This window comes from Anolis carolinensis, chromosome 4 (assembly GCF_035594765.1).
Source record: "Anolis carolinensis isolate JA03-04 chromosome 4, rAnoCar3.1.pri, whole genome shotgun sequence".
In the NCBI taxonomy this organism is placed as follows: domain Eukaryota; kingdom Metazoa; phylum Chordata; class Lepidosauria; order Squamata; family Dactyloidae; genus Anolis; species Anolis carolinensis.
This window is the reverse complement of record NC_085844.1, coordinates 168935955-168948727: the sequence shown is the minus strand read 5'-3', so window position 1 is coordinate 168948727 and position 12773 is coordinate 168935955. Positions and strand designations below refer to the sequence as shown.

General features: G+C 37.6%; 1 protein-coding gene across 2 annotated transcripts in view; it reads left to right on the top strand.

Annotated features, from left to right (window-relative positions):
* ak4 (adenylate kinase 4) overlaps positions 1 to 10754 on the top strand; it is a 44278-nt gene extending 33524 nt beyond the window's left edge. For both annotated transcript variants that reach the window (XM_062978223.1, XM_062978225.1), the window contains exons 4-6: positions 181 to 353; positions 2194 to 2312; positions 3635 to 10754. In XM_062978223.1, coding sequence (XP_062834293.1) covers positions 181 to 353; positions 2194 to 2312; positions 3635 to 3749 — 407 coding nt within the window. In that variant the 3' untranslated portion in view covers positions 3750 to 10754. The remainder of the gene's footprint in view (positions 1 to 180; positions 354 to 2193; positions 2313 to 3634) is intronic.
* Positions 10755 to 12773: the final 2019 nt, after the last annotated feature.

Sequence of the window (12773 nt, the reverse complement as noted above, 5' to 3'; positions counted from 1 at the left end):
ATGAATGGTGTGTTTAGACTCATTCCCGTTACCATAATCCAAAAAAAAAAAAGTTTCAATACGTCTGGTCCCAAGCAGTTCAGATAAGAGATACTCAGCCTGTACTTTGTTTTTAAAAAATAAACAATTATCAAAATCATTGCAAATTTTTGTAAAGTTTTCTTTCTCTTTTGCCTCTAGGTTTCCCTAGGACATTGGGACAAGCTGAAGCACTTGACAGGATATGTGAACTGGACCTAGTGATAAGTTTGAACATCCCATTTGAGACTCTAAAAGACCGTCTCAGTGCTCGTTGGATTCACCCTGGTAGTGGAAGAGTATATAATATGGAATTCAATCCACCTCATGTGCAAGTGAGAGCAAAAGTCCTGGTATATCAGTGTAATTTGGAAAGAGGAAGATAATAATAATAATAATAATAATAATAATAATAATAATAATAATAATAATAATAAAAACTTTATTTATACCCCGCCACCATCTCCCCAATGGGGACTCGGGGCGGCTTACATGGGGCCATGCCCAGACACCATACAATATAACAAAATAAACAGCAAATCATAACACAATATAACAGTGCAAAAACATCGTATATATATTACAACACAAATCGGAGAAAACAATGAAAACCAGGGCAGGCCACATGAACACTTAATTAAAAACTCGGGAGAGAGAGACATAGGAATAAGGGAAACAGGGAAATAAAATGGTGAAGCAGTCTAAAGGATAAAATCCAAGGGGAATAGAGTGATATATTACATTTACTCCCCAAAGGCACATCGGAAAAGCCATGTTTTTAGATCTTTCTTAAAGGCTAACAAGGTGGGGGCTTGCCTAATCTCAGTGGGCAATGAATTCCACAAGATAGCTCATCCGTATGTGAAAATGATTTCTGCTTATAATGATTCATGAAGTACCACTCTCACCAGACTCGTGACAAAAAGGATGCACGTTCTGGAGAAGTCAGAAGAGTGCACAAAATGTGTATTAATACTCTTAAATGGTTCTGAATATTTTAAAACTTCCCAATTAATGTTGATGTTGTCTTTATCTTTGGAAATCTCCCTATCACTTATATTCACATGTTAATACTATCTAGTGTGAAAGAGCCCTTACAAGAAGTCTAGGAAATTTCAAAACATTTATTCAAGGGTTTTGTTTCTCTGTAGACATCATAATGACCCTTCCAACATAGATTATAATGATTATTGTAGAATATGCTTTGACCAGTAGTAATTCCAAAGTTTACCCAGCAAGAAGTGACAGAAGTTCTGGCAAAATGAGCGGTTAATATCTTTTTGACTTGATATGACTTTTTTTCTCCCTGGCACACAGGCCTCATTAGAAAGGAATTTTCCAGCTATGTGGAAAGAGCTTTCTAAAAAGATAGTTCCTTCATCATGAAGACATTAAAGATGAGGAATTTTAAAGCAGGGGTTATTAACTTTTTTTCCCCACGGGCACCTTTGCCAGTTACGTGAAAACCACAGAATGTAGCAGCAGATTGTTTTATGACACTCAATAGCGGCATGTTTCTAAAATAAAATTTAAGATTATTATGTAATATGAAATGAATATGACTATAATTTATTACATACATTTATAAGTGAAATACCCAGAGAAAATAAAATTAATTTGATTTTTTCCATCCAGCTCACGGACCCCTTGAAATCTTTCCATGGACCCTCAAAGAGTCTGTGAACCTGTGGTTAAGAACCCCTGTTTTAAAGTGATTAGGACAGAGACAAGATGTTTTTGTACATGACAGACTTTTAAAATTCAGTCTTCCTTGCACAGTAATTACATTCTTAACTACAGTAGAGTCTCTCTTATCCAAGCCTCATTTATCCAATTTTCTGGATTATCCAAGCCATTTTTGTAGTCGATGTTTTCAATGTATCGTGATATTTTGGTGCTAAAGTCGTAAATACAGTAAAGTCGTAAATTACAACATAACATTACTGCATATTGTACTACTTTTTCTGTCAAATTTGTTGTATAACATGATGTTTGGGTGCTTAATTTGTAAAATCATAACCTAATTTGATGTTTAATAGGCTTTTCCTTAATCCCTCCTTATTATCCAAGTTATTCGCTTATCCAAGGTTCTGCCGGCCCATTTAGCTTGGATAAGTGAGACTCTACTGTACATGTTTTTGTTATTGTGTCTTTCACATCACTCTTGTTCTACAGGGGATCGATGATGTTACTGGTGAGCCATTAATTCAGCGGGAAGATGATAAACCTGAAGCTGTTGCAGGCAGGCTAAGAAAATACAAAGATGCTGCAAAGCCTGTTATAGAATTGTACAAGTGAGTAGAAGTTCACTCTCAATATTCAAGTGTGTATTAGAATGGTACAAAAATTATGTGGCATGCCATTAGAATTTTCATATTATTTTAAAAGCACTCTTTGGACCTTTTATTTGACACTATTCTATTGTATTTATTTGAATATTGCTTATTGGAATTGTGCTATTGGTAGCTGTTTATCTTGATGAAAATAAGTGGTAGTTTTAGTTTGGTTATTCCATTCCGGAGAAATGTCCTATGGCCTTTCTGGCTGGAGAAATTGTAACATTAAAAATAGTATACTCTAAAATCAATTCTTGAAGATATGAGTGCATACTTTTCTGTTTTTTTCTCAAAACAAAAGCACTCAAAGCAGTAAAACAAAACCTAGATGTAGAATATTGTATGTTATAATTGCGTAAAAACAGTCACTGGCTATCTACAGTATTTAGTCATAATTATTCCTGTGTGATACTATGTTACTACAAAATGAATCCCATCCCCATCAGTCTCAAATTACCAGGCAGCAGCTGTTGGGATTGACTGGGGTCTGTTCTCCTGTTCCACAGAAAGTGGAGGGGCTGGTCTGTTGTATTTCTAGTGTGAGTTCTCTCACACACTAGAAATCACTTGTTTTAGAGGTGGAAGATTGGAACAACATCTCAGCTGAGCAACAGGGGTAATGATCACAGTGGCTGCTTTCCAGTAAGTGGAACCTGGGAGACATTCACAGCCCTTACCTTAATGAGAGACTACAATAGGGATCATGAACACATAACATTCATGAACTGTGATGCAGGATTCCTTCCCATATTGGTATTACGTAGCTGCTGAACAGGTAAGAAGGTTTATGCGTGAACTAGGTTTGGTTGATTTGTTTATAAAAAAATTAGTCTGGAAGATCATGTTCTAGATTCTAGAGCAAGTTTCAAGATCCTGGTTCAATAAAACAAATTATGCTTTTAAAACAATACACACTTGGTCTTATAAAAGCATTCTAGCACATTAAATACTGCTTTTGATCACAAGTTAAAATGCTTGTATAGGAAAACACACCAAAATGTAATGTGAATCAACTTTGGGTTGCTGTGAGCTTTTCGGACTGTACTATTCCAGCAGTATTCTCTCCTGACATTTTGCCTGCATCTGTGGCACCCCTGAAGAATGCTGCTGGAACATCACCATGCAGCCCAAAAAACACAGCAACCCAGTGATTCTGGCCATGAAAGCATTCGACAACACATTGTTTTATATTTGTGTCTTTTGTGTCCTAGCTAATTGGATAATTTTGCAGAATTGTAGTTATGGTTTTCATAAATTTGTTATTTCTGTTCAATTTTCAGAAACAGAGGGATCCTACACTCATTTTCTGGAACAGAGACCAATAAAATCTGGCCTTACGTTTATACTCTGGTGTCCAACAGGATTCCACCAATCCATGCCGAAGAGGCAAACTAAGCATCTCCAAAAGAGGAACAAGAACTGATACATTACATTCTGGTTTGATTTTGTTTCTGGTGTAATCTGTCTGTTCTCTGCCCTTTTGAAAAGTAGCTGTTCTCAATGGTGTTACGGAAGAATAACTATGGAAACAGCTTTGAAAGACCCTGTATATGTGCATGGACTTCAAGTAATTATAATTGATTATGCAGAGACAGATATGCCTTAGCAGGTCTGTCGAACCTGTTGTTTATTCCATCCCTCCTGTGCTTCTGTATAAAAAAAGGTGCAATTCATGAATGTTTGGAAATGGTGACCTTGATCTAATCTTTCATATCAATTTAAAAACAAACATGCACTATAATAGATGTATTTGCAATGCAACAAGCATAATGGAAATGCAATGAATAAATAAATAGAGTATGATGAATTAACATCTGAGTTCACAGAGAAAACCAACATACAAGAATATATCTTACAAAAATGCTGCTGGATAACGATAGAACTATTCTTTTTAACTCTGTATGGAATTGAAAAATAGTTGCACTACTTGCTTAATAGATTTAGAGCTTTAACATTATACAATATTACAAGCTGTCAGTAAAGGCCAATGCAATCTGCACATTTTTGCACATGCAGAATTGTCCCTATTGTCTCTTGGGCAAATGATTGTATTTTGAATCTGATAAGGGTAAGTAGCAAATTCCTTTGCTTATAAAACTTAAGACTATTGTTGCCACAGCTGTGGAACTCAAATACTGTAGAATTATACACTTGATTTGCATAGTAGGTTTGTCAGTGTAAACATGACCAAATCCCCCTCCTCTGGATCATCCACTGGGCCACACCAATGTGTTTGAGCAAGCTGAAAATGATGTGACATTACTTCCAGTTTCTGTTTTTTTAGCCACTTTCTGCCATTTTTTCAGGGTTTCAGGGAAACTACACTTATGACCAAGTTTTTGGATGAAAAATCACCCCAAATCCTAAAATTTAGAAGGGAGGTCTTTGTCTGCATTTATGGGTCCCAATCGCCACATTCGACCATGTCAGGATAGTTCACATGTGCAAAAAAAGCATAATTTGTACTGTGCCAAAGACTTCATTCAATAGGTTTGATGTTTGCTTGGTTTCTATTTGCCAGTGCATTGAATTTATGATTGGTATCTTTGTTTCCTTCATAACTGAGGGTTTTTTGTTGCAGAGTTTTCTTGATTGTCTAGTTTGCAAGGTTTGGCTAGTTTCTTGTTCATCCAATAATTAGTAAAGAAAGAGAAATGTCATTTGTTACCTCATTGTGCCATACAAACCTGTTCTGCTTTTCCTTGCCTTGCACAGTGTTTTGTATTCTGTACTAGCAGCAGACAGAAACAAAAAATACACAAGCATTTTCTCTCTGAGTTTAAAAAAATCACTACACATGTTGGTCAGTTACTAAAATTTTGTATTTGGGATTGCACGGTGCTAAGTGTGCACAGAACTTGAGCATTGGCCAAATTCCTGCCATACAACTTTAGACTAATAGCTGAACTGGAAACATTCCATTTTCAGGAACAGGGATTTGAACTGCTTTCTTCAGAGAATCAGTTTCTTTATCGAACTGACTCTCTAGGAATTCATGTCCTTTTGCTACAGGAAAGACTTGACTTTGCAAATATAATCTTGGAAATAAAGTATTGCAAGCAACAATTACCCATAACATTTTTTCCTTTCCATTTTTAAAATAAGTAAAGCATAATGAAATCCCATTTCAAAAACAACAAAACAAATCAGAATATTGCTCTATTGTTATGAAAAAAACATTTTTCTAGTTATTTGTTCAATTTTTTTTAAAAAAGAGTGTTTTTACAAACTTGTTGGCAACATAAAGTGTGTCTGGGTATGAGGATGTCCAAGCTACTCTCCTCATCTGTATGTGGGGTTAGTTCCAAAGGAAGTTAGAGGCACTCCAGTCCCACTGAAATCAATGTGAAACCCTATTGCTTTCAGTGGTGCTCAGTATGAATGATAGTCTGGATCTAATCCATAAATTCCCTTCACTTTCTGCAATCTGCTTTTTTCCCTTTAGTCATGGTATTCAGTAAATAAAATAGTAAAAGTATGCATTATCTTAGGAATTAAAATCTGTTTATTTTATACTAAGGAACCAAAAATACTTGGAAGCTGTCCTAAGTTTTTAAAGGTCTTGAAATCTGTCCTCTTCAGGAGAGAGGAAGTCTGCTTTGCTGGATTGAGGGCATATCTACTGTGCAGTCTGGTAGATATATGTTAGTGTGCTAAACTTCTTATCTCTCACTGAAATCAAGGAGACTTAAATTAGCTATGCAGGCTCCAGATTGACATAGTTAAAGAGCCAAATCCTGGTCCTCATGAGAGCGTGGACAAAATTTACATCCAGTAGATCCAAAGTTCCCCTTCAAATACCATAGTTTAGAGACTATAGCTAGTAGGGACAGTTGTGGATTTCTGTCTCTGTGAGGGTGGCCCAGGGAAGGGGCCGGCATTCCTGTAGCATCCAAAGCTCCCTCAGCTGGCCACCCAAGGAAGATTAGCACTGCACTGATAGATTTACAGTGTTTGAGAGGCGCTACAGTCTGTCTGCATTGAATTGTCTTCTCAGGGTGCCTTATTTTCTACTTTATTAAAGAGGGAGAAGAATGTGTTTTGAAATAATTAATCTGAAATGTATTTCTGTTCTTTCCAATGCTAGTTTGTTAGTAAAAGTAAGTCATCCTTACTCAGAATGGTGTCACCGGCTCTTGACAATGGCCTAATGCAGCAGTTCCCACCTTTTTTTTGAGTCGTAACCCCATTTCGTAGAGGCAAAGTGATCCTAATGCGATGATGATGATGATGATAATAATAATAATAATAATAAATCTTTATTTGTACCCCCACCACCATCTCCCTGGGGGGACGGGGTGGCTCACAGAAGCACTATAGTGCAACATATAAATTATAATACAAACTATACAGATAACATAAATATAAAAAACAACAATACATATAAAATCCCAGTAAAAATTGTAAGAATTGTAAGAATTATAAAATTTCTTAAAATGCAGTAGAACCTGCAAATAAGCTGGCTATCTGCAAAACAAGGTGTGACGTGGCATAGCCGGTGGCTCATCAGTCTGGCCAGATTACACAGGCTCAAAGATCTTTCTAAAGAGCCATGTTTTTAAACTTCCATTCAAGCAAATACAGACAGTCCCCAAGTTATAAACAAGATTGGTTCTGTAAGTTCTTAAGTTGAATTTGTACGTAAATTGGAACAGGTATTTTTAAGTGTAACTTCTGTGCCTGTTTCACCTCACTTTCTGTCGCTGTGATGATTGGATTTTGAAAAATGTGGCTTGTTGTGGAAACAAGAATTGATGATAAAGCTTCAGTGGAGACATCTTTCCCCCATGATAACTGTTTCAGGAGTGAATTTCCCTTCCGATGGGTAAATTTTTCTCACTTCCTGTTGTCACACCCCCATTCTAAGCTATGAGTTGTATGTAAATTGGATGTATGTAACTCTGGTACTGCCTGTACTTTGCAACTTCTATAGTGCATGAATGGAGCTCAGTGCTTGCTGACACACACACACACACTGCTACTGAGGACTGAAACTGAAGTAGCTATTTGGACAACTAAACTAGAAAAACCCAATAATATCCTTATTTCCCAATTGCTTAAAGATGGTTGAGAGATTAGAAGTCGTCCTGCATTTATCTCCTCTGTATCTGTCTGAGAACCAGGTTGAAATGCTTCTGGTGAAAATTCTGTTTGTACAGAAAGAATTGGCAGAAACATTTAAGCTGACATTCTTGCCTGCAAACAAACCTTGTTGAAACCAGAGGCTTTAACTTCTGAGTTTCTAAATGCTAAAGCAATCTATCATATTCAACAGAACACTGTTTTGTCATTTGTTTATATTTATCTAAATAGAGGTAAGCTAGATTTTGGAGACATACTCCTCATCAATTATGTTTCTGTGAATGTGCAAATGCAGGCTGAGAAGTTACTTCTAAACTCATTCCTACTACCCCTTACATATAGTTATGATTGAAAGCTTGATGGACCAGTCCTAACATAATGAGATCAAGGTGTCCTCAAAAACTGAAGTACATGGAGAGTCATCTATTTACCCTGAGTGTTCCTGTGTACCAATAAAATTGTAATACCCATAGCAATTTTACAATCAGTTTGTACTTTTACTGTGACTTTTATCTGCAGGGGAAGCCAGCATGTTGTCATGGTTTGAGTGTTGGACTACATTTCTGGAGATCAGTTTTTGAATCCCCATTTAGCCATGAAATCCCCTGGGTGATCATGGGCAAGTCACACACTCTCAGCCTTTTCCGAACACATTTTGCCAAGAAACCCTGTGATAGAGTCACTATCGGTCGGAAATGATTGAAAGGGATATAACAATGAATGTATTGTTGTAGACATTTAATTCTCTTGTTTATTATTGGTTTGTTGTTTTATCCTTCTGTCAGCTGAAGCCGTCAAAATGAAGGGATCAAATAGAGTTTAACCACAGCTGTCCAATTGAAATGAGTTTGTTTTGCTTGGTTTTTCACTCCTCTCTAAATATTACATTTCTGTGTTGTTCTTAAAACATGCCTTGGTTTCTGTGGCTTTTAATTTTAATCCCCGCCATGCAGTACTGTATATGTGTGTGTGTGTGTGTGTGTGTGTATTATCACGAGAAACCATGCAGATAATTCAGCCATATGAGCACTACTTTTCCATCACATCCTAACAGTTACAAAGCTTTCTCCAAGACTGCTTTGTGTAATGAAATCATACTTTTTGTTAAAGGAAGAATTTAGCCTGAGCTTTTCAGATTATGTTGCTCTAGCAACACATAAAGAATAGAGTAAACGTTAGACTAGGAATCAGGCAACAAGCCAGGCTTAATTGTCTACCACAATCTGGAAGAAAGATCCAGATACTGGGCCTTGAGAAAGCTGCTTTTTGAGTATTTGCACTTTTCCTTTACTCAATGCAATGATGTAATCCACAGATATAAAAGTAACTTGTTTACTATGCAATGTGTAGAATTAATAGAGCACGGAACATATACATACAACAAAGAATTGAACATCAGTGATGGGAATGTCTCATAGGAAGAGCTGTTTGTATTTCAAGTAACAGGAAGAACAATTGTTTGATTACACTCATTCTCCCACAGTGGTCTCTGACATTTGCCTTCAGGTATTTTGGAGTTCAATTCCCAGAAGGCCCAGCCAACTTGGCCAACTGCTGGGATGCTGGGAGCTGAAGACCAAACACCTGGAGGGCCAAAGGTTGAGAACCAATGTAGGAGGAGACAGGAAATAGCTTTTCTCCAGCATTGAGAATAAGGGAATTAGTGTCAAGAAGCTTTTCAGTGACGGTTTGGTGGATTGATTTTAAGAATAAGCTTTTTAGTTCAGTGGTTCTCAACCTGTGGGTCCTCAGGTGTTTTGGCCAACAACTCCCTGAAATCTCAGCTGTTAGGATTTCTGGGAGTTGAAGGCCAAAACATCTGGGTACCCACAGGTTGAGAACCACTGTTTTAGTTGTTTGTGCCTTAGTCTCTCCACTCTCAAGATGGCAAATTCCTCTTTTTGGTATCATGAAATACAGGTTTAAGTATTATACAAATAAGTTAGAAATCCGTCCACAGATAATAGGTTGAGCTGCAGTTGGGAATGCAAAACTGGGGAATTCCTGTGTGTGTACATGCTTTCTGTGTGTGTGTGTGTGTCAGGAGTGACTTGAGAAACTGCAAGTCACTTCTGATGTGAGAGAATTGGCTGTCTGCAAGGACGTGCCCAGGGGACGCCCGAATGTTTTGATGTTTTATCATCCTTGTGGGAGGCTTCTCTCCTGTCCCCGCATGGAGCTGGAGCTGATAGAGGAAGCTCATCCGCGCTCTCCCCGGGTGGGATTCGAACCTGGCAGCCTTCAGGTCAGCAACCCAACCTTCAAGTCACAAGGCTTTAATCCACTACGCCATCAGGGGCTCCCGATGGCGCAGCTGGTTAAACGGCTGAGCTGCTGAACTTGCTGACCAAAAGGTCAGTGGTTCAAATTTGGGGAGCACAGTGAGCTTCCGCTGTTAGCTCCAGCTTCTGCCAACCTAGCAATTTGAAAACATGCAAATGTGAGTAGATCAATAGGTACCACTTCAACAGGAAGTATACATGCTTAAGTATACTCTTGATGGCAGTCTGTGGCAGGTCTGAGAATTTTATTTCAAAATTCTGGCATAATTTCAACTCCAGAAATTGTAATTTGAAATTACTATTTCTAATGCTGTTAGCCTCAATGACAGTAAGCCCATCTAATCAATGGTTGAATAGAGAGTCATCATAAAATCCAGATGATTCAATGGGCCTCCTTTACATGGCAACAATAATAGGCCATTATAATGAGACATATTTTTTTAGTATTGTGTCCCGCCAAATCATTTCTGACTTCTGACGCATCTAAGGGGGTTTTCTTTGCAAGATTTGCTTAGAAGAGATATGCCTTTGCCTTCTTCTGAGTCTGAGAGAGTGTGATTTGCCCAAGATCAGCCAGTGGGTTTGAATAGCTAAGTGGGGATTTGAACCTTGGTCTCCAGAGTGCTCAAACCACTGCACCATGCTCATCTTTTACATTTTTAACACAATTCCTTTGCTCTTCTGCTCTAGATAGTTGAACAAAGACTACTCCACTCCAAGGCTACCCAAACGTTACTCTTTTTCTATTGTTCGTGTTATGCTTTTTCCAAGAATCACAATCCTCTAATCTTTGTAACTTTTAACTCATAATATTGGCACTTTACTGTGAATGTGATATATTTTCTAAAGTTTATGATGCTATTTTTGTTACGATTGTGTATTTGGAAGTAAAGAGATTCTTTGATTAGCCAATCATTTTGAGGGCAAATTTTTTTGTAAGTATCCAACATCAGAGAGAAGGATCTTTTTTCATAGTGTCTCTTCCTGACTCTACAACTATTAGTACCATTTGTAAATAAAGTTATCTTCAACTTTATGTCTTGTCATTTGTGTATAATATGGCACACCTCGTTTGCTGCTGAATTCTCATTGTAAAAATAATTAAGCAGGCATTCTGCCTTTACTCATTGGGGAGGGAGAATCCTGCAGGACTCCAGATGTTGATCTGCAAGTCTTTCTCAGTGACCCTATCTATAGCCACCAGCGAAGCATGTTGGAAGATGCAGGCCAGCCACTTCCAGAGAACTATATTAACAGTTTATTATATTAATAGCGGGAGGCTACGGGACTACGTGCACCCTACCCCCCCCCCCCCACCAAAAAATAAAAAAGGTTTTGTCTCAAAATGCCCTCTTGAGAGAATGTGGGAATTTCTGCCAATTTGGGGTGGGGGAAGCTCTGGGTATTGGGGGCCCTGGTAATTTTTTGGTCCAGGAGAAGCTTTTTTAAAAGGACAATGTTACTGGAAGCCACTTTCTATTTGATTTATTTTAAAACAAGGCTCCTAGTCCTACAGTGGCCTTAGATGGGGCAAAAAAAAAAAAAAAAGAGTTCCCCAAGAGGGCATTTTGGAGCAAAAATGCTTTTACTGGCTATACTTTGCCTAAGTCCTCCTGCAAAGCTTAAGGGAAGTTACTTTCAAAAGAGCAGCTTTATGATTCGTTCATTTTACTTTTATTGATGTGTTTGATTTTCTGCTGCTCTCCTATGTGGTATCCAAAATAGCTTAAATGCTTTAAAAAGGGTAAAGTAATATAGATTAAAGCATCTGGAATATATTGTAGTAGTAGTAGTAGTAGTAGTAGTAGTAGTAGTAGTAGTAATAATAATAATAATAACAACTTTAATCCTATACCCCACCACCATCTCCTGGAAGGGACTCGGAGCGGCTTACATATGGGACAAAATGCCCATAGACACAAATACAAAACAATCCATCAATACAAAAACATAATGAAAATAAAACATAGTTAAATATATGGAGAAATGGGAAGATACAAAATTAATCTCACAATGTTGGGATAGCAAACTAACATTTTGTCATATTTCAGCCATCCAAAAATCTTACCACTGCCATATAAGAATTACAGTTATACAGTCTTAGCACTTTCATACGAATTTAACTCTGGCCAGAATCCTGTTCCCCTGTGCACATTTTCAGTGCACAATATCCACATTCATTTCCAGTTTGCCAAGTTCAAGTTGTGTATGCAGTGCTGTTGTGCATGTTGATGTGTATTTAGTTGTGCAACCAGTATTGCCACTCAGCACAAAGATTACATGTCCCCATTAATGGGTAACAACACAGAATCTTGCTCTATATGGACTGCACATACATTGTGTATAAAGCAATTCTGGAGGCCATTGCTTTTTACCTTGCCTGTTGTGGGTGAGCTCCCATGGCTAGAGGACAAGTTAGTCACACTAGATTTCTGCTCTTTCCAAGCTTAATATTTTTATTGCATCATTTATTGCAGACAAGTTGCTAAAACCCAACAGTGAGAGTCTGTGCTTCTCCAGCCTTTCTTCAACATCCACCCAGTGTTGATGCTACTTTTAAAAAAACCACCTAGCCAAACAAAGAGGAAGAAAATGTGGCTGGGTAGGCATATGGAGTCTTTGTAAGAAAGTGCTATACCATTAGAAGCTTTGTTAATGGGTACTGTACCAACATAAAACTTTCTCATAGCAGAAACACATGGTGCATCTAAGGCAGTTTGATACTACTTTAACTGCCATAGCTCAATGCTATAGAATCCTGGGATTTGTAGTTTGGTGAGGCACCAGCACTCTGGCAGACGACCAAATACAGTGTAACCCTACAATTCCCAGGATTCAATAGCAGTTTAAATCCCAAGGTCTGAGTAATAAATTTAGCTTCAAAGCTATTGCTGCTGCCCTAGATCAAAACAGCTCAAAATAGAATTTTAACTGGAAAAATAAACAATTTCTCCTCTGATGCATAAAGCCATGGATACAAAACACCAGTCTGAAATTAAAGTAACATACTGGGAGTCTGCATTTAACAAGAGGATTATACATTATTTGTTTTAAG